Genomic DNA, 25,919 nt, shown 5'->3' with positions numbered 1-25,919 from the left:
AGTGGAAGTGCTACAGCAAGGTGTCAAACTCTGCTTAAGAAGATAGCCAGGTCACTGCTGTTCATACACTGTCTAATCCAGCCTCTTCCTAAAGCTCAGTAGATCTTAAGCTCCGATTAATCTTCTTTGAAGTGTGAACTTGGGCCGTTATCCTGCAGCCAGTGTCTCCAGCTTTCGTTGAGTGTAGAGGTCTAGGTTAGCTTAGATCGAGTCGCTGTGGATTTGGGAGAGCAAACAACTCTCCCAACACTCTTTTCACCTTTTACAAATCTATAACTACAGTCAAAAGTGCTCTCAGACTTGGGGAAATAGCAGTGTGAGTGCACCCAGAACTCTTGTGTCAGGCTAGTACTGCTTGTCCATCTTACCTGCTAGCCAAAAGGAGGAAAGGCTCTTAATACATATTTTTTTACATTTTAACGGATGGGTGTCTAAAAGCCAGCCTTTCCCTCTTATTCACTGACACTCCTCATCCTAGTAAAGATGGAGTAAGCTTGTTGGGGAAGACAGATTAATTTTTCAGTACTTCTGCTAACTGGCTCCTGACTGTCTTAGGCTATTTGAGAACCTAGAGCTAAAAACCTACAAATGTATATGCATAATGTATATGACTGCATAATGTATATGACTGCAAGAGAAATGCTATGGCTGTCTTTCAAGTGCAGCTGGAGTTGAGTTTAGGTTTAACCACTGCTAAAACTACTTACATAGCCTAAAAAAAACACCCTCCTGACTTCTAGAGAAGCTGTATTTAGATCCAAACTGTTCTTATTTAAAAAAAAAAGCCAAAAATCAAAACCTTGTGATGTTTCAATATGTTTGATCTTAGCTGGCACTTGCTGAAGGGGTGTGAGGTGAACATGATTTATATTCATCAGCACAGCGAGGCAGATGCATGTCATTGGGTGCTATCAATTTAACTTGCATAATATACTCTTAGTGCTTTTTAATTATGAAAGTGCATAAAGGATTAGCCTGGAAGAGTAGCTGAATATTGTCAGTTTTCAACTGTTTTTTTTTTTTTCTTTTGGTGGGGGTAGAGATAGATGTGTTGCCACTAAAAATAAAGTGGAAAGTATCTAAGCTGTTGCTGGTGAACAGCTTCTTGGTGGCTTCTGTTTGTCCCTGAGCACCTGGTGCACGTGTGGCCTGTGACAGGGACTTGTTCCAGCAGCTCAACCTGCCGAGGGCCAGGGCTGCTGGGAGAGTGGAAAAAGTGACTTGGTGTGCCCTGAAGGCTCAATCGGATAGTGGAGCCTGTGGTAGCTGACTCTGATCTGTGTCTCTCTAAGCTGGAAATGCTGAGGTTGTCTTCTGTGCTACAGACAGCCCTGCAGATCATAAGGGTCTTCAGCTAGAGAAGTCTTTATTTCCTTGTGTGGAATACAAGGTGTGCTTTACAATGGGAATACACATGGCTGTGTGTGACCAGACTGCATATATTATAAGCTTTCTGGTGTTTTGATTGTGTTTAGTTTGACTGGAGACATACAATAATGCTTTCCCAAAGGAGACAAATGTACATGAGCAGCTGCACATGGAGGGCCTTTGAGTGAGATGGACTAGCACAAATGTGGTGACACTGGGACCCCTCTCCCCACTTCTTGGACAGCATCAGATGGGTGGGTGAGAAGACGTGGAGGGGTGATACACCCTTGTGTAACAAAGCAGTGCTAGGTGGCTTGCTGCTGCACTCTGTGTGTACAAACATAAGTAGTATTTATCTACAAGCTGTTTGGGAGGGAAATGAGGAGTCCAGCAAGCTGGGGTACTCATCCTGGTGTCCATGAGCAAGACTGCAGAGCGTGATCTGTGCTCTTCTTTGGAGGCCTGAGGGGCTGTTCTGACAATCTCAATGTCTTTCCTTGCTAATATCCATTAGTCCTGTGGCTCAAAGGTAAGAGCACTTCACTTGTGAAACTAAGAACATACCAGCCAGATCAAGTGAAACTATTGATGGTTGGAGATTTCTTGCAGTAACTTGATTGCGCCATTGACAAGCTGCCTCCTGGAACCGGAAGGAGGACTTTACCAGATCTGCTGTGTAATGAAGGGGTGTTTGTGTGTGTGAGGCTTGTGTGACCAGCTATCCTCCATGTGATGAGTGGGGCCTTGGATGGGATGGTCTTCTGCTGATGAGTGATGGCACAGCATGCCCGGGGCTGGGAGGCACCTGCCCAGAGGAAGGTGGCTTGGAGCAGGTGGCTGTTGCTGTGAGATCTTCCATCTGCCCGGCAGCCTGAGCTGTGTTAATGGAGGCAGCAGAGCCTGCCAAGAGCAGGCTGTCAGCTGGCTGGATCACTGCTGGGCTACTGGTTCAGCTCTCTCTTGGAAACTCTCGAAGCACACAATGATTATATACGTGAAACTTTCTGGAAGTGCCTCCATGGTGCAGTGCAGCATAACCTCTGAGCTAATGCAGCAGTACTGCTGTCTGGGCTATAGCCTTTCTCCTGGGGGCCAAGGAGCTCGTACAGGACATGACACTAATGCAGCTCTGAAACCTTCTGGTTTGGCTCTGGTCCTGTGTTGTGCCCTATAGACCCATCCTGTTTTCTGTGGAAGTTCCTTAGTGTCTTTCTGTGACAATGCACAAAACAGGGATTTCCTAACTTCAGTCTGGCCCTGACAAGTATTAGTTCTGGACTTGTTTGTCCTCTACCAGGTTGAACCTCATCATATGCTTGCAATTTTGATGCCTGCTGGGTAGAACACAGCACTCTACACTAGGGTAAGAGTGTGGGAAGGTCTGTGAGACTTCAGATTGGGTAGTTTAGGAACAGTAAAATAGTTGGAGGGATCCATTGCTTCAGATATGTAGGAGGGGTCTGCTGGAACTGGCTATAGATTAGCATGCTTGGAACTTGTCACCCAGTTATTTAAGGCCTTGTGTCAGTAGATGGTTATAGATATGAATAATCTTGGTTCTTTCTCCCTGTTCTAGGTCTTGCACTCTGGACTTGTCAGTCTCACAGGGTTCTGGGCACATCTCTTCTCAGCTATGAGTAGATCAATAGGATTTAATATCTGCGTGGTCACCTGCAGCATTCTGCTCTTGTCCTCCAGTCTACCATGCCTCGCATCTCAGCCACTGGAGGAGAAGGACATGACAAAGGTCCAGCATGGCCCCTGGGTAGGAAATGGGGTAGAAGATGAAAGGACAGGCATGCTGAACTTGAAAAATAACCTGGGCCCTTCTGAGCAGGCTGTCTCTGAAGAGCCACGCGAAGTGTCAGCAAAACCATCTGAGACACCCTTAAATGAAGCTTTCACTGTGGAAGGAGAAATGCTGTCTGTAAGCCCGAGCCATGTTATCCCAGGCAGCCAGGGCCTGGGTGCTCACACTTCTGCTGTGGCAGTGGCTGCCACAGATGAGGAGGAGCTTGGCCCCACGAAGTCAGAGCTGGATGAGGATGATGTGTTCAAGGCCATGCTGACAACAGCTGTAACCACGCTGAACCCTGCTGTCCAGGAGGAGTCTGTCAGTGGCCACATCAGTGAGACCACAACGGAGGGTGGTGTTGAAGTAGAGCCCAGCTCTGCTGTTCTCTCAGCAAAACCCCTTTCTGGGGCAGCAACGGAGGAGGAGGCAGAGAGCAGCTCACACCCCTCAGCTGCACCCCAGCCCATGCTGTACCCAAGCTCTCCCAGCTGGGAAACAGCCAGTGACCACCCTGTCATCCCAACTCCACAGGCTCATGGCGTGACCTCTGAGGTGGGAACACCAAGAGCCCGCACAGGGAGCCCTCTGAGGTCCCTGGTTTTGCAAGCATCTGTGGCTCCAAAACGTCCCCTCATGGTGACTAAGGCCTCCCTCCACCTGGAAGGAGGGACGGGTGTCAGGGGAGGAGAGCTGCCTTCCACAGCTGGCACTGTCACCAGCCGTCCTATGGACACTGTGCCACCTGATTGGGACGACACAAAACTAGGGGCCATCAGTCAAGGGGGAAGCACATCTCATGAGGAGGTGACAGAGGACCTGGGGACAACAGAACCATTACAGACAACACAGGGAGGTGTGGGGGAGGAAGAGGATGTGACAAGAGTGCTGCCAGCCCTAGCATCACCTCCACCAACTCCTGGGCTTGCCGAGGAGACCAACTACACAGCCCTGGTGGAAGGGGAGGAGTTGCCAACAGTTTCCACAGATGGCAGTGATGCTTTCCACACTGTGAACATGACGGGTGTAGGCACGGCTGGTCTCAGCTCGCTGGAAAACATAGATGCAGTCACAGCAGAGGAGGGGAAGAGCATCCCACCGTCACAGCCGGAGGCTGCTGTGGTGACAGATGCACAGTCTGATCTCTCTGCTACTCCGGAAAGCTCATGGAAAGGTAAAACTTGCTTGTTACACTTGCCTCTAAGGGTAGCCTTGGGAGGGATGTGCTTGGAAATCTGTGCTTCCTTCAGGGGGATACAGTGGAGAAAGGTGTGACCTTGATACCTGCAATAGAGGTGGGACACCCCTTTCCCCCCAGGGAAGGCTGTGGAGCTTTGTGGGGGGGGCAACAGCCTAAATGGGTAATTCACATCCATAAAGTGCTGCCTGGCCTTGGCTGTTCCTGTACATGATGTCCCTGTGTACAAGCTGTTGGGTGGTACCTTGTCCTGACTGTTACATGAAGCAACTGTGTTGAGCTCCCTCTTCTGCTCCTCAGGCTGAGAGGGGGTGGTTGTAGTAGCAAACAGGTAAGCTGAGACTGGAAGGGCTGTGGCAGCTGAGCCTGGGGTTGAAGGGTGTATTTGAGTATGGAGGTCTCTGTAGAGAATCAGAGATTTGGTACTAGTTAAAAAAAACTTGCTTTGTTGACTTAGTGAAGTTGTGCGTGTGCAGTGTACTACCAAAGCAGGGGCTTCAGGTTTGGTGTTCACATAGCAGTTGAGGGGGACAGCTGTGGCTGGTTGTAGGTGTCTCACCTTGACCAGAGATGTAAATCTGCTTTGAGTAGCTCTCTGGTGTGACTCTCTAGTGACTACGCAGCCCAGCCTCTGGTTAAGCCAGAGGGAGCCCAGACCAACTGATTAAGCACTTTGGTTTAAAGGAGGATAATGCTCCTCCAAGTGTTCCTTTGATATGGTAAATGCAAGGACCCAGAGGTGGTCCTTGCATTAGCTCACTCTGAAGCCCTGTGAAACAGAGGGGAAAATAGTTCCTGGGGGGTTAAATGAACTATCATTTTGGATTAGTTGACTGTCAACTGCTAGCTATGGACACTTGCACTCAGTGCAAAGATAATGAATGGCTGTAAATGCTTTCTAAATCCAGGAATAGGTGAGCTCTCCCAGCAGCTGTGAGTGACGGATGTTTTCCATGACTTTAGAAGGATGCTCAGATCAAAAGATCTGTCTGAAGGAAAAGCTCCTGGTGGTGTCTCCCCACCCTAGAGTGGACAGTCAGAGCCTACCACAGCTTCAGTGTTTGTACCAGCTCTGTTACCAGCAGGCAGAAATCTTCTTCCTAGACAGTCTGCCACAGGCTGATGGATTTACCTGCAGAGATGACACCTTCATCTCACTGACAATGTTTCTACTCAGTGTTTAAAATATAGGGGGCAATGCTAAAAATAAGTCTAGTCAGGTGTTGGGCAATGACATGTGCCTAGGCTGATGAGGAACATGAGCTGGGGTCTAGGACTTTGTTTTAATTGCTGGGAACCTTTAATCTTCCCTCTTAGGCTACAGAAGTAAAATGACAACTTCCCCTTGCTGCACCCGAAAGATCTAGCTTCTGCTGTTAAAGAAGAAAAGCTAATTGCATGCTGGTGCTGCAACCTGACTGATTAATTTCTAGGTTAATTTATAAGCACTTGACTTGTCAGCAGGCTCCCTCTCTGCTGTTTCCCAGATGTTGGGGAAACAACACTATCGATAAGTCTCCTGCAACAAAAATAAGCCCTTCTACAAAGCTGAAGTCTCACAGCCATGAGAGCTGGTCACTAAAAGCACTGCTCTGCCAGCCTCACTTGCTTTGAACGGTATTTCACACCACAGCCCTGCAGTGCTGTGCTCCCTGGTGGATCCACGTGTCCCTAAAGGAGCAATTAAGAAAATGAGGACTGATTTTTGCCGCTTTCATTCCTGTTATATGCATGTTCTCACATCTGCCTCTATGCTGTGCTGCCCTGGTTATACTTGCCTGGACCTGCTGCTTGCTCTGTGGCTCTGGAAATGCTGATGCATGGAGTTGTATTCCTTCAGAACTCTTTTCTGTTGCTGTCAGTTGTCCTGTTGAGTTGGTACTGACACTTGTTCTTGCTGCAGGTGCTACTCAGGAGGTGACAACAGTTGCCCAGGAGGCCGATGCTGCTCTGTCAGTTGTGACACTGACACCTGGCACTACACAGGGAACAGGAGCTGCAAGCCTTCTGCAGGAAAACAGTGGGGAGGACACCCAGATGACAACTGCTCCTAGTGCCACCCAGGTGCTGGTGGCAACTGGTACTTCCCCTGTGGCAAATACTCCAGGTGTAGAAGGTAGGGTTCTGTTTTAGGGACTGCAGGTTGATTTCCACATGAGATAGTACAGCTGAAACAAATATCAGTGCTTGGGTACTGAAGTCTCAACACAAGGGGGAGGTTGTGTGGTGGGTGGGACCCCCTTGCATGAGTCCAGCAATCCTTTGGGTGCAGGATCCTGTATTGATATTCACCTCTGTTAAAAAAGGGTGAGTTCTCAGGTTGATACAGCTCCTACAGAAGTGCTACAAGCAGTTGTGTACTTCCAGCTGCTATCTACTGGTTTGATGTCACCTTGGCAGGTGCATGTAGGAGCCCATCTCTGTATCAGGAGTGTAGCAAGGGTTCCCTTGCACTCCATCTCAAAGCTAGTGCTATTTCTGTTGTAGTAGGTACCACTGTAATGAAACTGCTGCTGGGCAGCTTTTCTAGCAGTTCTTATAATTCAGGGCATCAAAAGAAAAACCTATTTGCATTGTATCTCTTAAATTAGTGTCCCTTTATAGGGGAAAGAAGGCTCTTCTGGCAGTTCACACTAATTAATTTGCTTCTGGGATTTAATTATAAATTCAACTAATTTTTATCTTTGCAATAAACAATTAGATCTCTCAGCTGGTTCAGATCTCTACCAGTGTCTTGGTGCTCTGATCTTGCTATGGGGTGGTGACCAGCAGTCCTCAAAGCAATGGAAGTCACACCTATCTGACTTCTCATTAAGGGGAGCCTCCTGTGCTGGCTGTCCCAGAGGAGACGTTTTTATTACAGCAGAGCCACTTTCATGTCTTGAAAGAGGGAAGAGTTTAATAACTTCCACTCTGGGTTAAGTTTTCATTAAGGAGTTTGTTCTTAAATGGTGGGGTTTTAAATATCGTTGTGCCAAACTGCTGCTGCTTCATGTCTTGTGTAGATCTCACAGATGTGGTACTGGTCACCAGCGAGAAGGCTGTTTCTGCTGCTGGTGGATTGTCTGCTACCCAGCCTGGACAGACAGAGGAGCCATCCAGCAGAACTGTGGTCCTGGTAACTCCAGCATCAATGGCATCTTCTGTCAGGAGGACAGCTCTTCCACCTGTGAGGAAGATCAGTACAGCTGTGACCTATGGGCTAGACCGCCTGGAGTCAGAAGGTACCACTGATCTCAAGGCTAAGAGCCGGGCAGGTTCATGTGGAACAGCCCACTTGCCTTGACACTGAGTACCCTGTTTTTGTCTGTCTGGTGTGCAGCTATCTCCATATGTTATTGTTGCTAATAAAGTTGTTGAACAACCTGTCCCCTTCCAGGAGGTGCAGGAAGCAAGCAGTGAAGGTTGTCATGGAGGATGCTTGAAACTCAAGCGACTGTGGTGGGAGGGATGAGGTTTTCCCTTGGAGAGGGAACAGCAGTGGTGTTGCTGTTGCAGTGGAGTCTGGCTCTGCACCTGTGACTGCTGGTGTATGTGTCCATTGCAGAGCCTCTGTACCAGGTAACACTCATGGAACATGTTCAGACAACTGGAGAGGCTGGCTGAAACCTTGCTAGAACAAGTGATGCCCTATTTGCACTCCCTGTGTGATGCTGCTGGGAGAGGCAGCCTTCTAGCTTGAAGCTACCTGCTAAGGCTCCTCCAGCCTTGCCTCAACCCTGGGCTCCTTTCTCTTACACTGCCAATCTTGGAGTCTCTGCTCCCAGACATGTGGAACCCAGTGATGTAAACTCCACCTGGGCGGACACCCATCAAGAGAGGTTTAGTTGAAGTAGATCCTACCCTGGAGTGGGTCTGCAGCTCAGATCTGCTGTCTCTTTAGCTCATCCATGATTTTCCTGCAGAGAATTGCTTTACTTCTGCTTCTTGCTCTTTCTCCTAGTTAAACTCTTATCTGCTTGCTCATCCATCCAGTTTTGTACTCCAGTGTCTGGACTGACACCACCTGGCAGGGATTAATCTTTCTGCCTGTTTTGCTCCTCTTCCTTTTTCTTGACCTTCTCTTGCCTTGTATTTTACTGCAAAGGTTGGCAGCCCTCCAGGGGTGGCATGCCAGATGGTATTTTTCTTCTGATTAGAGGTGGGGTGCCATAGACAGCAGCTAATCAGCATCTTTTTCTCTGCGTGAAGCAATAACTCTCATTCCTATTAAGTTTAGAGGGCAGCAGAAGCTGGGAGCCCTCCCCACTGCATGCGTGAGGTGCTGCGGCTCCTGCCCTCTCTCAGGCTTGCTGTTGGCTTTGAAGCCTGCCATGAGCTTTCTGGGCCTCCAGCTATGGCACTTGCCCCTTGCCAGGATGAGTCTTGCATGTATCTGGCAAGACAAGGATGTGGTGCTGATGATGGGAGAGTGGCAGCAGGGGAAGAAGGGCATGGGTGTGGAGGGACAACCTCATCTTTCAGGCTGGGAAATAAGGTCTCCGTTTTGCAAGAGCAGTAGGATTCGGGAGGCTAAAATGTTTCTGAGCCCTCTGGGATCTCCTTTAGAAGCCTGGTTTTCTGCATAGGAAGATAAGAGGGATTTCCATTTCAAGCGAGCATTGGTTTCTCCCTATTTAATGAGACTTTCTGCATAGGCATTTAGAAAAACATCCTTCTGCTCTGACATAGGACTGCTGTGACTTTCTTGGGTTCCTACTGAGCTCTCTTGCATGACCACAGGCCTGTTCTCTCTGCTCTTGGGTAAACTCTGAGCTCCTTTAAGGGCAAATGTGGGCTGTAGCTAGGACTAGCTTCCCTAAATGATGGTGACTCAAGGAGAAAGCTGTGGGTTTCTTGGCTCTGGGGTATGGCTCTGCAGGTGTCTGCCCTCCAAGGGACATGGTGATCTCTGGTATGCTATGTGGTTCTGACAACTGGCACAGCTTTTATGGTCTAAATCTCTTCTGATCAACCCAGACCTTACTGCAGTGAGCCAGAATTTTCCCTAGTGTTAGGGATCACCAACATGTGTCTTATAAAATGGGATAAATACCACCTGGGGATAGGCTTTCTGCCTGGGGATGCTACTGCCCCAGTTAAGCAAAAAGGAAGCTTTTGAGCTGTGACTCTGCTCTCTAATATATTTTTCTCCATGTGATGGCAGTTAGGGGGTACTAGTACTGCATCCTCATGGTGGAGTGATGTTTGGAAGCTTGGTTTCCATTCCCCCAAAATTACAGTTCCCAGTGCTTACTCTCAGAATTTTTAGATGCTGCCAAATTCAAGATGTTTGGGAGAGCTCTCCTTTGAAGCTGGACTGAGCTCCAGCCCAGGGTGCTCAAGCTCTTGTGGAATGCAAGGTCAGACATCGCTGCTGTGGCAGGAGTATGCTTGGGTTCCCTAATGAGGGATCTTGGGCCTCTGCAGGGAGGCTGTGCCTTGCTCACCAGTGGAAGAAATGGAAGGAGCTGAGTGAGCTCAGCTGGTCTCTGCTGCCTTCAGTGAGGCTTGCTCGCTTGCCTCGCTGTGGGCCTGGCTCATCATTAAATACAAACCCCTGCTGTTCAGCTAGCTCTGTTTCTTGGGGACCATCTGTGCCAAACTGCCTGCAGTTAATTGCATCAGTATATTCACCTACCTGGCTTGGATGCAAGACCATATTAAAATTCAAATTGCACAGACAAACATGAGTTGCTTTGAATGTGTCTCTAGATGAGCTTATCCTCCTCTCCAGTGGACTCTGGAGAGATTAGCTGGGTAACAAATATCCTCCTACCCAGACTCTGTGGTGGGACTGGTTCTACTTGCCCTTTCTAGCCATAGAAATCCTATAAAGGGATTATAGGATACGGGGATGGGACACAGCAGAGGATGAGGCTTACTTGTCTGGGAGACAAAATTATATATTTTGTTCCCATGCCCAGAATTTCTGTCCTTTTCTAGCAAGCTAGACCTTGCAGCTTTCTCTGTAGGGCTCCTAGGCTCCAAATGTATAATTTAGTTCAGCTTGCCTACTCAGGACCACCATGTAAGCCTTCCAACACATTTTGAAAAATGGCTCTTTTGAAAGAAACTGCTGTTCTCTTGGATTGGACTCCTTTGCCATAACATCCACCATGGTATGGGCAGAGATGGCTGCCCTCCATAAGCATTGGCAGGTGTAACTTTCCAATGTGCCAACCAGCCTGCCATGTTCCCTCTCCTGCAAGATCCTCACAGTCTTTCACTGAAACCTGGTGGACAGAGCACAACAGCAGCTGGCTCCCCTTGGCTGCTCCTCAAGCAGCTCCTGTCACTGTTCTGTACAGGATGTGATCCAGGGATGCTTTGAGGCTAAGCAAAAGGCAGGGTAATGCCCTTTCTATGAGGACTTTGAAGGTCATGTCATCCTGACATGCTAGTCCTAAACCTTCTGTTAGTACAGAACTAGTCTGCTGCTAAGGGTGATGTCTCACCCATCACAGCCTGGGTAAAAAGGATATTTTTTATTTTTTTGTGTGTGCATCCCTTCTACTACACCAAAATAATCCCAAACTGCTCTGCAACAATGTGTAAGCCCTAAAGCTGGTTCCTGTTCAGTCATCTAGGGTGGCTTCAAGCTGTAGTTGCTGGGGGTGAGCCACTTCCGTGGTTCATCTGTCACGTAGGCTGCTGGATGAGGAGGGTGCTTAGAGCTTTATAAAAGCAGGAGATGCTCTACCTGGTGCCAGGAACAGTCAATAGCTCTGAAAATGGGCAACTTTAACTCGGCTGCTCTAGAGGCAGGATATCTGAGCCATGTGGCTCTTGAATGTGAAGTGTTCCTCATTAGTCAGGCTGGCTCTGAACCTGCAGCTGGCAGAATCCTGGTCTTTAGGGTGGAGGGTTGGAAAGGCAGTGTCAGACGTCTGCTGCTTAGGACAGCACAGAGCCATTTCCAGTACTCTGCCTGGTTTGCTGACGTGTCCCCACCTAATGCAGCATTTGGCTGTGGAGAAACCCCTCAGTGATGCTGAAACACGGCTGGCACTGCCCTTGGGATCAGCAAATCCAATGTCCTGCAGCATGGGGTACCTCCCTGCTGAACCTTGGCTGTGGGCTGCAGCTTGCTCTTCTGCTGTGTAAAAAGGCTGTTCTGGAACAGTGCCAGTATGAAGCTTTATCCTTTCTAAACTTAATATATTAGTGATGTTTTATTACCTCCTTCTGTCTGGGTTTAAACAGTTTCTACCGTTCTTTGGTGACCTGCGTACTAAAGTTTACTCTTCCAAGGAAGCTGTAGCTTAACTAATTTCAGTGAGAAGAGCTCTCCTAGTCCTCTTCTACTTCCCCTGCATCTTGTTCTTCTTGTACAGTCATCTAAGCTGTGTGTCGTACTTCAGAAGTGAAGGCATGGGCTTGCCTTTTTTGGAGAAGATACTTCCGATCTCATAGCCATTAACATTAATTTTATAAAAGACCCATTTACATTCTTCTTACACTTCTGAGCTATGTCACAGTACCAGGAGCCTTCTTTTTTCCTTTTGCTTGTGAAGAGTATTTTTTCTGGAAATCAAGTCTCTGACTGGGATTGCTGTTTGGACCCTGACTGCATGGATTAAGACCTGCCTCATTAAATCTCTTCAACCCCATTAAAAATTCAAATGAGGTTGCAGGGGTGTAAATAAGACAGGCACTTAGCCCAGCATGGTTAACTAGCCTGATACTATAATTCATCTTTGGATATCAGCTAAATTGGCAAGGAACAGAAGATTTAAAACAAAGCACAAGCAAAATGAATTAATTATTAAATGTTCTTGGTGCATACTTTTGTCTTGCTTCCAGTTTATTGCTCTCACTGAAAGGGGAAGTGCTGTCCCTCTGGTGCAAGTTGACCTCTGTGTTCTTCACAGGAGATGGTAGTTAATCCCTGATTCTCCTCCTTTGTAGCAGAAAACTGTAAAAAGAAAAAATTGTAACAGAATTTTGCATCAAAACAAAGCTTGCCTTTTTTTTTTCTTTCTTTTCCTGAAAGTGTTTGACCAAAGACAACATCTCTGCTTGTTTTGTTTCGTGGAATCCACCTGAGAGTTGAGGAAGAAGGGGTGATCAAGCCCTTAGTTGTTCACCCACAAACTCCCAACTCATTAAGAGGGAGTTAGGCTAATTAAAGGCTCACTAAGAAGAGGAGTGAGGCAACTCCTGCTGTGTGCAGCTGGTGTGCTGAGCTCAGCCTTGTCTGTGCTTCCCTGTGACGGGAGGTAGAAGGTGGTCTGGCCACTCTGCTCAACTGTGGAGGCAAAACTCAAACCACACTCTCTCTGCAGTGACTGACTGTGCTGAATCACAGAATTTAATGTGGTTGGAAGGGACCTCTGGAGATCATCTAGTCCAACTCCCCCTGCCAAAGCAGGTCCACCTAGAACAGGTTGCCCAGGAACGTGTCCAGGCAGGTTTTGAATGGCTCCAGAGATGGAGACTCCACCACCTCTCTGGGCAGCCTCTTCCAGGGCTCTGCCACCCTCAAAGTGAAGAAGTTCCTCCTCATGTTTAGGTGGAACTTCTTATGTTCAAGTTTGTGCCCATTACCTCTTGTCTTGTGATTGGGCACCACTGAAAAAAAACTGGCCCCATCCTCTTGACACCCACCCTTTAAGTATTTATAGGCATCAATTGGATCCCCCCTCAGTCTTCTGCAGACTAAAAAGACCCAAGTCCCTCAGCCTTTCCTCGTAAGAGAGGTGCTCCAAGCCCCTGGTCATCTTTATAGCCCTATGATGCAGTCTAGGGCTTTATCTCTCAAGTACCATATCTGCTGTGCTTTATGGGCTCCAACAGCAACTCCCGCAAGAATCTCTAGGAATGGTTAAAAGCATAATTGCATTGTCTTTCCCAGACGTCTGGGAAGTGATTTACCTCTGCCCAGCTCCTCTCTGGGTGGAGTGAGCTGCACGGCTGTTTTAATCTTGGTTTTTGGGAAGGGAAGGACACTTCTCCAGGTAACCTTGTTCTTTTTGATATCTGGCACTGTTCTGCTTCCAGCAGGTTAGATGGCATTTCTTAGTCACAGAATCTTCATGGTTGTAAGGGACCTTTGAGATCATTGAGTCCAACCATACACAATCTTACGACCTTGGTTCTTTTTCTGGCCAGGCTATGCTTGAATTTTAACTGTGTCTGGCTTCTCATTTGTCCAAAGAATTAGAGTTCACTTAGATCTTAGTTTAATGTTGTAGCTTTCCCATGCTTTTTTTCAAGCTTTAAACAGAAACAACAGAACCCCCCTACAGTCGCTGTTGAAAGGTAATTGGACTCTGCGGGTGAAAGTTTTTAATGAGTTTTTGTTTGTTTTAATCCGGGGATTAAGCGGTTCACCCTCGCAGCTCTAGGGAAGTGGATTCAGATAAGCAGGTACGTGGCAGTTTCTTCTGAAGGCTCTGCAAGGAGCTTTTTTTCTCCAGAGCTGCCAATGGCTGGGGTCCATGTGGGGGATAGTGTTACTCGTGGAGCTTCTCTGGGGAGATTTGGGCATTGGGACCAGGGCAAACCACCCTGCAGTTTGGCTTAGCTCCTTCATTCCTGCTTCCTGCCCTCTGCAGATGGGATGCTGTCCCTTTTGTTGATCTGACACAGAATGTCTTGTCTTCTGGGAAGTGTCATAGGTTCTTTTTTTTCTCTCTTTCTAATAACAAGCTGTCTTTAAATGAGGTGGGGGAGATCTCATGGTGTCTTTCCCTCCGGTTGACATCAACATTTCAGGCCACATGGGTGCAAGGAGAGGCCAGCAGTGTTGTTCTGAATCTCTCCATGAAAATACCCTGGGGAGAAGTGCTACCTCTGGCAAAAGACAGTGAAGGCTACAGAAGGATGATCAGAAATTTAGAAAGCTTCTAAGCTTCCCTTTTGGCACCTGATGGGCCTTGAGCTCAAACATTGGTACCCTGAAGACTGTTGCCCATAATAACAGGTCCACCCCCTAATCTACGTCATCTGTGATGGATCCATCCTGGGTTTGTCTAGAAAATGAAGCTTAAATGAAATATTTTCTTAACTCTTGGGCTGTTGGTTGTTCCTTTCCCAGGCATTGTGGTTGAATTGGATACTTCTGAAAAAGACACCATCAAACAGCTTTTTGCGAGAGAAAATGGAGTTAAAGTCTCTGCTTGGGTTTATTTTTTTGTAATTGGAAAAAAGTACCATGCCCACAGCCCTTTTCCATGTGAAAGCATTTTGTTGAGAGAAGTAAACTCTGTATCTGTCTTCATCTGTCTTGTTCTGCCCTGTCTCCTTACAGGTGATGCTCATTAAGATCCGGACTGATTTGCATGCCCTCACTTGATAAATCACCTCTTTCTTATCTCCATTTTTACACTGGCTGGTTCAACAACTGCATACCTCAGGTCAGAAAAGCTGTTCTGCAGCAAGCTAGGGAGCAAACTTGTTATACTCCATACTGCGTATTCTGTTTAGGTTTTGGTTTGGTTTTGTTTTTTTCTTTTTTTTTAATACAACATTGTTTTTTTCCCCTTTAAAATAGCCTTGTGTTGCTAAACCTACTCTCTAGCCTGGCTCAGCATGAAAGCAATTTTGTGGTGAGTGCTGCTGGAAATGCAGCTCTTAGGAATGATTGTTTTTTGGTCTTAATACAGAAGCAGACCTGTGGTCCCTGGTGAAATATCTTTTGCCCTTTTATCTTTTTTTTTTCTTTTTTTTCTTTTCAAAAGCTCTTCAGTGCCTTGGGTCCCCTGTGACGAGTGATGAGCCAGGGCTGTGAAAAAGCAAGTGTGAATCCCCTCAGATTTGGGGGGAAGTAGGTTAGGATCAGAATCCAAATCTCTCCTTGTACTGTCTTTGCAATGTCGAAGACTGCTCTGCTGGGAAGCGGCTTCTGCATCTCTTGGGCTTTGGCAAGCAGAGGCTGGAGACTTCCTGCAGCTCAAACACCAGCTCAGCTCTGCTGGCAGGAGCCTGTTCCCTCTCCTAGACGTGGCAAGGATTTTCCTCTGTTAAAGAAAAGCTTTCAACATGTAATTCCCTCTCCTCTTGGGACTTATGTGGGTAGGGTTTGGTTATCTTGCATTGTGTGGTAGGATCCCAGCCAACGCATGCGTTGTTCCCAACAGTCCCTTTCCTTGTCTCTGTGCAAGAGGCCAGATGATACTTCCCATGAGAGGCTATGCTTGATTTGGTTCCCCTTCCTGAGCAAAGCATTTAAGACTGAGTTGATGCAACAGAGTCTGCAAATACCCCAGATAGCTTTGCAGTGAACATGGCTGGGCTTAGCTGAACTCATCAGCATGGGGGTTTTACCCGTGTGGTTTGGCATAGCTTCTGTGCCTACTGCTTGCTTGGGTATCTCGACCCACCACGGTACAAGACTCTGACCAGAAAGCCGTCTGCGCATGATGAGAGCCCATCTACCTTCCTACCAGCTGTCTCCTTCCAAGCTGTCACAAGCGATTGTTCTTGGCAGCATTTTGGAGCCATCGGAGGGGGACGTTATTAGTAATCACGTGAAAGCGGTGGATTAATAATAAAAAAGAGTTGTCCTAGAAAGGCCTTCCTGCCTTGAAAATCAGCTACGATCATAAAAGCAAATCAGAAAATGAAATTTCTTCCTTATATCTACTCTGAATCTTCCCTTTTTTAGTTTAAAACCATTACCCCTTGTCCTATTGCAACAGGTAGTTGGTTGTCCCAAAATAAGCCCAGGGTGGTGGCTGTAAGCCCTGCTTAAGATTGTCCCAAAAATGAGAACTCCAGGTTTTGTCCTACAATGTTTTGGTTTTTTAGTGTTTTGGGGTTTTTTATGTTTTGTTTTTGGTTTTTTTCTAAGTTTGAATTCAGTTTGTGACTGTGAGTGAATCTATCACCTTCTAATGAGACACTCTAGCAGGTTAGGACACAGCAGGCTATTTCTCTTGTGCGCTAAACCTGACAAATGATGGTTTCTTGAATCTTCTGAGGAGTAAAAATGTTCTCAAACATTAATGGAAAAGATCTAAAGATAGAAACATCGCTCTTCAGTGAAGGTTTCTTCAACTGAAAACACAGGCCCTGATGTAACTCCATTGCCTTCAGCAAGGTTAGGACAACAGTGACTTCATCTCCAGCTCGTTACAAGTCATTATACTAAACCAACGTTCTTCACTGCCACCGCAGCTTGTTTGTAGCACGTTCCTGATGGTGATGTTTGCACCACACACTGCGACCAGTGCCTTGCTGGTGCTGCTCACTCACGGCATGGGCTTACAGCCACCACCCTGGGCTAATAGCAGCACCTGTGAGTACACACTGCGACCAGTGCCTTGCTGGTGCTGCCCACTCACGGCGTGGGCTTACAGCCACTGCCCTGGGCTAATAGCAGCACCTGTGAGTATTCAGATTTCCTCCTCCTCCTCAGGAGGAGCATGGGTTTCTGCATCTATATGAAAACTGCAGAGAAGCGTGAAGCCCAACTGAAGTCATCTATGAAGAGTGGGTTGTTGGTACTTTGAGCTGCCAGCAGGAAGAGCTGGCCCTGTGGTCCTCTTTGCTGCAGCATGGGACCATCTGGAATGGCCAAGGTCCCTCTTTGCAGTTTTGTGGGGGCCCTGCTGCCATCATGGACTTAGGCTTTCATTTGTGGGGTGCTGGCTGTTGTCCACCAGTTTCAGACACTGCCGGTCATGGGTTCCTGCTGGGTCAGGGAACACTTATGAAGGGAGTGTGAGGTGGTCTCATTTCTCTGTGCTTAGCCACAGAAAGTCATCATGGAGGTATATGTTTTTGTAGTGAAAAACCTTTTTTTGAAGCGAGCATAGGGAGCTTTTGCCACCCTGAAATAGCAAATGCCTTCCTATGGTTATCACCAGTGTTGCCAATGGACCAGTTCAAAGCCCCATGGTAAAGCCCAAACATTGCTGTTTCTGGTGACTATTAATAAAACTGAGAATCCCCAAAAACTCCACTAAAAAATTGTAATTTTGTCTCAGACTTGTTTTCTTGGTGCTCTCCTATAACTTCTCCAAACCTGAAAATCTGAATCCCTGTTACAAGGTTGTTAAGTCCTTCAAAGCTAAAATATTTGACATGTGAACTGGGAATCTCATTTTCCTGGGGATTCCTGCTGCTTGCATCTTTCTTAGGTTGTGCCATTGTCACAGCAGGGAGGTGTTAAGTGTCTTGATTTTTTTTTTTTTTTTCTTTTCCTGTTTCATTGAAGGTGAGGCAGAATTTTACAGAAAATGGTGCTTATTTAGTCTGGCACTAAAGAGTGGCAGGTTTTGGATTTCTTCACTCTGGGAGACGAGTCTTTATCTCTGCCCTAGACTATTCTTGCATTGCCCTAACTGCAGGAGAAAATACAAACATCTTCCTGGACTGTAAATGTTTCAGTGCTGGAGTCTCCTGGTGTCACCAGGAGACGACATAGGATACCATGCCTCCTTAAGAGGTCCAGGTGGTACATCACAAGCTGGGATTTGGTGTGTGCAAATGGGATAACAGGGTCAGTTTGTATGTAACATATGAAGATGTATAGAGCAAGGATGGCTCGCAGCAGAAAGCGCTATAGGTGCTGTGTAACTGCCAGCCTCAGTGAGGCAGGAGCACTTGTGAGCACTGTCAGATGTTTGGAAGTGTTCCTACAGCTGGGCTCTAGGTGAATGCCTGATTTGGGTAGATTCAAGCCTGTGGCCAGGAAAGCTTTATACTTGCATTTTTTTTTTCATTGGAGATCAGTGCCCTGACCCTGAGGCGCCAGCGTTTCATCATGTATTTTTCTCTTTTTTTGTAAGCTGGACCTTAGCCAAAACTTAGGATGGTATACAAGCAGGATACACAGAGTAGTTCACAGTGGGCTGCAAATGCACATGAAAATCCGGATGCCTTCTGAATCTTGCACTTTCAGTTCTTGTTACTTCGTATTTCTTGTTTCTTTTCTTCAAAGCTGCTGCTTTGGCCTCTGAAAGGCCAAAAGGTGCCAATTTAGGAGGGAAAAATATAAGTTTTGTAAAAGGCTCTCATGCGAAGCACAAACATCCAGCTTGAGCTTCAGCTGTGCGATGCTCGCTGCCATTTTCCATCTTAAGGAGACTACCAAGTGTTACGTGCATCCTGCCCACGGCTGCTGGGCTCCTGTCGTGCCTCTGCTCCTGAAATGACAACATTTTTTAAGTTAGTGATTTTTTGAGAAGCGTAGCTTCCTCCTTGTGACCACCAAGTGGTGCTCTGCGCTGCTCCTCACAGCAAGGCAAGCTGTTGGCATTTTGGGATGGGGAGGTTAAAACGCTGTTTTCAGAAGCAGGAATGAGCTAGAGAGGAGGAAACAAGTTTTTTCTTTACCCCTCGCAGCGGTTGTGCTACAAGGACTACATTATTCACATCTCTGTCCTGTGGCTGCGTGATGATGATTGATGTAGCTTGGTGATGATCAGACACGATAAGCACTCTTGGCAGTTTCAATTTGGGTGTTCAGCTTGGCTGCCTGCTAGACTTTGGAGGTACAGAGATGGCTATCTGCTGCTTCAAAACTCGATCCTGGCAGGTGTCTCTGATTTGGCTTGCTAAAATGGCAAGAAGCTTCTAAAAACCTTGTCCCAAACTATTTTTTGGGAGATAAATATCCACTCGCTGTTTTTTCTTGGCTGCTTTTTCACCCAGTCCACCTGGGGAAAACCTCTGTTCATGTTCCTCCTCTCCCGTGCGCCAGCTGTTTGGTGTCTTTGCTATTAAAGTTTGGAAATGTTTATAGCTGTGTTGCTCTCAGCAGAGGCAAAAGACCTACATTAACTTCTCTTTGCAGGTTTCCTGCAAGCGCTCTCCAGGTGCCGTTCTGAGGTTTACAGAAGCTCTGTGTTTTGTATGGAAACATGCGGCTTGATAAGAGAAAATTCTTATGTTGATGGGAAATGACGGGCACATTATAAGACAGAAACTGCCTATAAAATGTAATGGGAATTTAAGGGGCTAACTACATCCCTGTAAGCTCCATTAGATGCTCTGTGTGGTGTAATTGTTTGTGGGAGTGATCGTTCCTTTCCAGGTACCGAGAGCTGTGCTATGGCAGGATGATGCAGCTAAATTCAAACTGCAGCTCATTTGTATGAAAGGCAGGGCTAGAATTGAAAGGTGGCAAACGGGATTGTCTTGTCCGGTGAGCTGGAAAAACCATGCCATGCTTTAAAGCAGATCCTTGAATTGGAAGGAAAAGAGATGCCATGTAAGAGCACAGTGAATGCTGCGGTTTAATAAGGTGCAGTGATTTCTTGAGATATTCCACTCTGTGAAATAGAGGCCAAATGAAGGAGTACAGCTCCCCCCAGTTAATTCAAACTGAATAGTCACCAACTAAATAGCTTCCCCAAAGTTCCCCAGTTTGCTCCTCAGGTATTTTGTGGGTGCTGGAGTGCTGTTGCATCCCGCAGCAGAAAGGAGAAGGGTGAAATGTCACCTGCTTTACCTACAACAGGTATGATATGTGGCAGCCCCTCAGATGTCCTCCCTCGGCTGCTCCATCTTCTCCATCATCTGCAGTGTCTGTCACCTATATGAGGTACAACTCCAACAGTGATAAAGGGATATTGAGATAGCAAACGTTGATTCCAGTACTTAAAGGGGGCCTGCAGGAAAGAGGAGGAGGGACTCTTCATCAGGGAGTGTAGCAAGAAGATGAAGGGTAATGGTTTTAAACTCAAAGAGCATAGATTTAGATGAGATATTAGGAAGAAATTCTTTACTGTGAGGGTAGCAAGACACTGGCCCAGGTTGCCCAGAGAAGCTGTGGCTGCCCCATTCCTGGAGGGGTTCAAGGCCAGGCTGGATGGGGCTTTGGTGATTTCTTGAGATATTCCACTCTGTGAAATAGAGGCCAAATGAAGGAGTACAGCTCCCCCCAGTTAATTCAAACTGAATAGTCACCAACTAAATAGCTTCCCCAAAGTTCCCCAGTTTGCTCCTCAGGTATTTTGTGGGTGCTGGAGTGCTGTTGCATCCCGCAGCAGAAAGGAGAAGGGTGAAATGTCACCTGCTTTACCTACAACAGGTATGATACGTGGCAGCCCCTCAGATGTCCTCCCTCGGATGCTCCATCTTCTTGCAGTGTCTGTCACCTATATGAGGTACAACTCCAACAGTGATAAAGGGATATTGAGATAGCAAACGTTGATTCCAGTACTTAAAGGGGGCCTGCAGGAAAGAGGAGGAGGGACTCTTCATCAGGGAGTGTAGCAAGAAGATGAAGGGTAATGGTTTTAAACTCAAAGAGCATAGATTTAGATGAGATATTAGGAAGAAATTCTTTACTGTGAGGGTAGCAAGACACTGGCCCAGGTTGCCCAGAGAAGCTGTGGCTGCCCCATTCCTGGAGGGGTTCAAGGCCAGGCTGGATGGGGCTTTGAGCAACCTGGTCTGGTGGGAGGTGTCCCTGCCCAGGGCAGGGGAGGTGGAACGTGATGATCTTTAAGGTCCCTTCTAACCCAAACCATTCTATGATTCTGTAATTTTGCTGGATCATTGGTTTTTAACATGGTCTTAGATACCTGGCTAAACCAGCTGCTCAGAAGCAGTGTGATGGGCTCTCCCAGTCTGAGTACATCAGGAGGGAGCTTTTCTACGGGGCTGAGCAGACCTTCATGTAAATTAGATAGAGTGCATAAATACTATGGTTTAGCTTTTGTCTTGGAAAAAAATAACCATCAAAAAGTCAAAGCATGTAGTTATTCCAGGTACTATCTTTTCATGGTGGGTAGCTCCATTCGTAGCTATTAAATAGCTCAGATGAAAATTCTGGCTCAGGAAGTCCTTGAGTCTTTGGTAACTAAAAGCTGAAAAGAGACTGTGGGAAGACTGGATGTGTGTGTGTCCTGTTCTGGTGCTCAGCACCTGCGGTGGTTTGGTCAGAAGTAGGATGTGGGCAGAAAGTGCCTGTGTTTTAGTCCAGTGTGGTTGTTCTTGTGTTGCCATTCTATATTCTAGCAGTGAAATATGGCTTGAATAGTTATTTTTCCATGTGTTAACACTATAGTCAGCTTTGGGCTAAGACAGGTATCTGCTCTAGTGGAGAATCCACAGGGATTTCCTCAGTGTCACATTTATCCACTGTCACGTGAAAAGTTGGCTGCACTGCCTTCTTTCCAATACTCAGTTGAGTCTTCCTTGGTCATACCTTTGTCTGGTGTAAATCTGTTGTGACAGGAGAGCTGGAACAAACCCGGTGAGGATCACCACCATCACTGCTGTTCTCCTGCACCCAGGAACCGATCTGCCAGCAGGCATCAAAGCGAGATGCTTTTTCTGGAGGAGGGGACATATCAGTCTAATTGGGCTGGAAAGCAGCCTCCTTTCCAGAGCTTAATAAAAGTTAAAAATGGAACCAACTTCTTGCTGCCTCCAAGATTGGAAGTCAGGGAAATAGTTCTCACTTGAGCTGAAATTAGTTGAGCAGAGAGCACTATAATTATATATACTCAGGTATTGAACTGCACGTGCTTGTTTGTACTCCACTACCAGGAAGCAAAATTCCCACTAATGCATTTGAAAGTCTGAGGCAGCATGTCATTGTTCCTTAGCAACTTCAAACTGTGGTGAGCTCTTCCCAATTAACCCCTGGGGGTGTCTTTCCTGTTAGAAAGTTCATTCAGCTGGTCTGCCTTTGGAGAATTGGTGTCAGCTGGCTGTCTTGGTGCTCACCTATAGAGATGTATAAACCTTTTGTCTTGTGCAGTCTTTCCTGATGTTGCTTTTGTGTCTCCCTGGCCAGAGGGTGAGGAAGAGGAGGAAGATGAAGAGGAGGAAGAAGAAGAGGAGGAGGAAGAGGAAGATGAAGAAGACAAAGACGTAGATTCGATGGATGAAAGCATGGAAGGTGACACGGAGCTGCCAGGTTTCACACTTCCAGGCGAGACCTCCCAGGAGCCTATAGCTGGCTTGGAAAACCCTGTGGCCCAGCTGGCTGGGGTGTCCTACCAGGTTCCTGACACCATCGAGTGGGAGCAGCAGAACCAGGGTCTGGGTAAGAGAAAAAGCCTCTTCTTTCTTTAGCCTTACAGAGGACATGTCTCCTGCTCTTCGCCTCACATGGGGCAGCCCCTTCTGCTGGAAAGTCTCATGGGCTGGTTCTCAAGCTAAACACACAGCAGGTTAATTTCTGAAGAAACCTCATCCACCAGTGACAACTGGTTGAATGGGGATGGGTCCCAGGCAGAGTGACCTGAGTTTTCATTTTGGGGAGAGCTGCTCTGAGTACCCCAGACCTGCTCCTTCATTCCCAGAGCTTAGTGTTGTCATGCTGCAAGGGTGGACAAATAAAGTAAGTCTTTTTCTGACTATTAGAGAGCTAACTGCTTTGAGAGGTTTGTCAAAGAAAGAAACAATCAAACTTCTTTATATGTTGTGTTATAAGAACTATTGCTTAAATTCTGATTTAACCTGGCAGTTCTTCCCCTGTAATGCTGTTTCCAGACTACTTTAGCATTGTTGGCTTCCTTTGAATTGAATCAAAGAGTGTATTTCAAGATCTCTGTAGGAGGGTTGCTCTTTGAGTGCAGATTGACTTTGCATCAGGTCTGATACCTCTCTCTTCCACTAACTCTTGCTTGAAAAACATTGTATTGCATGGTTCCTGTGTCAGCTCTATTTCATGTGTCCTGTTGTCCCATCAGGCTGTACAGGAGCTGTTAGGGAGGAATAATTATAAGTGTTTAATGGCTTTATGGTTGGCTTTGGCAAGCTAGATTAGAGGTACGTTGCCATGCTTGGAGGAAAGGTATGTAAGAAACATAGGGTTATGATGGTAGTCGAGCAGCATTATTTTCTATATTCAGGGGTGCAGAAGGCTGGCTTGGTGAGCTTTATGTGACTGCTAGCAACGGTGAGAAGGTGGCATTAAGCTGTTGACCATCTAAAGCTCTTTGCCTGATTCAGGACCATAAGTACCAGGATGGGTGGCTTGGCAGAGCTTTGCCTCTGAATCCAGTGCCAGTATTGCTCTGTAAAGTGTTCAGGAGAGGCAGCGTTTTGCAGACTCTGACGTGTGTCCCCACACACCAGGCATTGCGCTGTGCAGTATGGAGGAAGATGGCACTGATATATTTTCGGGGATCTTGGTACATTTAACCATCTCAGCTAGGGTGGCTGATGGAACATCATCTGGGTTGGTCTCCGGGGGGCTCTGATGGGAGCCCTGTTCCCAGAGCGGGGTGCAAGGCCATGGTTAGTTTGTCTGGAAGGGTGCCCAGATTCTGCTGAAGATGCTGCTGTATATGACATCGTCTGTTGCCATGAACTTTGGAGCTATGGAGGAGATTGTGCTGCATAAGGCGTCAGGTACATCTCTGCAGTCATGGCTGTGTCTCCAGCCCAACCACCTTCACTGCTGGGGAAAGAGGCTCAGAGCAGGAGACACCCATTGGTAGATGAGGCAGATGAGAAAGCAGAGACCAGAGGCTGAAGCTGTCCCTGGTGTGCAGTAAACCTCTCTGACTGGAGAGGCTGTAATAATTGTGTACAGAAAATAAGGAGGCCTGGGCTATGAGACTCCTTGCCTAATAACACACAGAAAATAAGGAGGCCTGGGCTATGAGACAATATGTAGCTTTAACACTCCTTGCCTAATAACATCTGTTATGAAGTCCCCTTGCCTTGGGCAGAGCCATGCTGGGTGCAGTGTCTCTTCTGGAGATCTGTTTCTGAACGTATGGGCCCAGTTCCATTTCTAATGTTTAATATTGCAGGCTGATGTTTAATATCTTGCAGCCTTCATTGTTTACCACCTTCTATCTTTCTTAAAACTTGGAAAGGCCATCTTTCCAAAGAGTTCAGACGTGGAATAAATTGACTGTGTGGCAAAAGGCAGTATTTTTCTCCCTAACTTAAGTTTTATTGACCCTCATCCAAACTGGAGGAGCCCTTGTGAAGTCTGTCAAGGTAGGTCAACTGTAAAGCACTGAGTCCAGGCACCTGAGGTGCTGGGTGGACAGTAATTTCTGCGTTCTCTGGAAGTGAACTGGGTTACCTGTCACCAGATCCAAATGGTTTAGATTGCCTTTTATTTTTAAGCTGTTGTAGTCTGTGCAAGCAGCGGAGAGGGAGAGGATGAGGCTGTGGCTGAGCTGAGTTCATCTTTGGGAGTTGGATGGGATTTCTGTGCAGTAGAGCTGTAGGCGAGAAAAGAGGGGACATGGTGGGATCAGTCTCTCTGCTTGTGACTCACCTCTGTTATTCCACCAGGTAAACACTTACGTAAAGAGCCACTTATTCTTTTTAAAGAGCCATTTATTCTTTTTCTGTCTAGATGACCTTAATGACTATTTGATATTGCTTCCTTCCCCATCTAGAATGTGCTGATGCCCACAGTGCTTCTAAGAGGAAGGGAAATTGTTTATGTTTTTAGAGGCACAAAGAGAACCAAGGACTTTCATGAGCTCACACTGAACATCCGAGGCCAAGCAAGGAGCTGACCCCAGGTGTTTGAAGGGTTCATTTGCTGGCAGTGCATGGGGAATGGGAGATGCTGTCACATCTCTGTGGTGGTGTGGGCTCCTTTTCCCTGAAGTGCTGCTGGGGTAGTGCAGCCCTTCCCCTCTTCCCAGTTTGTGCCAGCTGGGAGTTTCTGCCCTGGTTCCCTGGCTCTGGGTGCACGGGCACACACTGGGCTGTGTCCATACCTGGTCCTGGTTACGTGTTTCTCTATGGGCTGTATTAGGCAGAACAGGTAGGGTGGAAAAAGCGTACAGCTCGTGTCAGCAGGGGGAGGATTGTTAAGAACAGAAGGAATCCCCCAAACTTGGCAGGAGGTCAGAAGAACTGCCCACATTATTCTGCTGGAGAGACCAGACTCACCGTGAAGGGCTTGTAAAGCTTTAAATCTGCTGGATGTGTGCGTGGACTATTTAGTTTTGAAACCTTTTTTTATGTAAACGTTACTCATCTAAAGCTGCCTCTTTGAAATCCATTTCTTTGAAGTGCTTTTATTCTAAAGCTAAAATTAACTTGACTTTACTTTTGAGAGGGCTTCGTAACCGCTGGACGTCCCCAGGCACTGTCCCTGGAGGGGGGGAGCCGCGGCTCTGGATGCAGCTGGGTCAGGGGCACTGTGCTCCTGCCTGCCCCAGCCCACGGTGTGTGCCTTTCTGCATCCCTCCCTTTGCCAAATAATGCTGAGATGGGAAGAATTTCCCATCTTGTTCAAGTGAAACATCATTTAGGGAGGGAAGTTGTTCTGCTTGACGTGGGATATGGCACAGGGAAGGAAGATAACAGCACCCAGCGGAGCACAAGACGAGGGTGCACCATCTAAGCACCAAACTTTTATGGTTGGCATCTTCCATCTTTAAAATACTTTGCACGTAGGTCCTTCTCCCGGGGGTGCATCTGTCCTCTGGCCTTCAGAATTTTGACATTTTACGCTAAAATCTATAGTAGAGAAGAGCCCCAAAGTATTGGAGTAGCTATTCTCAGGTCAGTTGTTATTGAGTTTGCTTGGTCTGATGGCTGACACACTGCGAGTCCCTAGAGAGCAAGTAAGTTGATCCACAAACAGCTTGGCAGAGCAAGAGACAGCTTGGATTTTTGTAGTGGTCAGTGAGAAAGTGCTGGAGAAACAGAATCATTAAAAAATGTCAATTCTGGGAAGTCAGATGG

At 47.0% G+C, this 25,919-nt stretch overlaps 1 protein-coding gene across 2 annotated transcripts in view; it reads left to right on the top strand.

Moving 5' to 3' along the window:
- Positions 1-2,948: 2,948 nt before the first annotated feature.
- The window catches only part of LOC106890936 (chromosome unknown open reading frame, human C14orf37), a 71,732-nt gene continuing 48,761 nt past the window's right edge, over positions 2,949-25,919 (top strand). For both annotated transcript variants that reach the window (XM_014947072.1, XM_014947074.1), the window contains exons 1-4: positions 2,949-4,334; positions 6,262-6,474; positions 7,364-7,582; positions 22,039-22,290. In XM_014947072.1, the coding sequence (XP_014802558.1) occupies positions 3,002-4,334; positions 6,262-6,474; positions 7,364-7,582; positions 22,039-22,290 (2,017 nt within the window). In that variant the 5' untranslated portion in view covers positions 2,949-3,001. The remainder of the gene's footprint in view (positions 4,335-6,261; positions 6,475-7,363; positions 7,583-22,038; positions 22,291-25,919) is intronic.

This window comes from Calidris pugnax, unplaced genomic scaffold (genome assembly GCF_001431845.1).
Source record: "Calidris pugnax isolate Ruff unplaced genomic scaffold, ASM143184v1 scaffold127, whole genome shotgun sequence".
Classification (NCBI taxonomy): domain Eukaryota; kingdom Metazoa; phylum Chordata; class Aves; order Charadriiformes; family Scolopacidae; genus Calidris; species Calidris pugnax.
The sequence above is the reverse complement of the archived record's forward strand: the minus strand, read 5'-3'. Positions and strand labels throughout refer to the sequence as shown.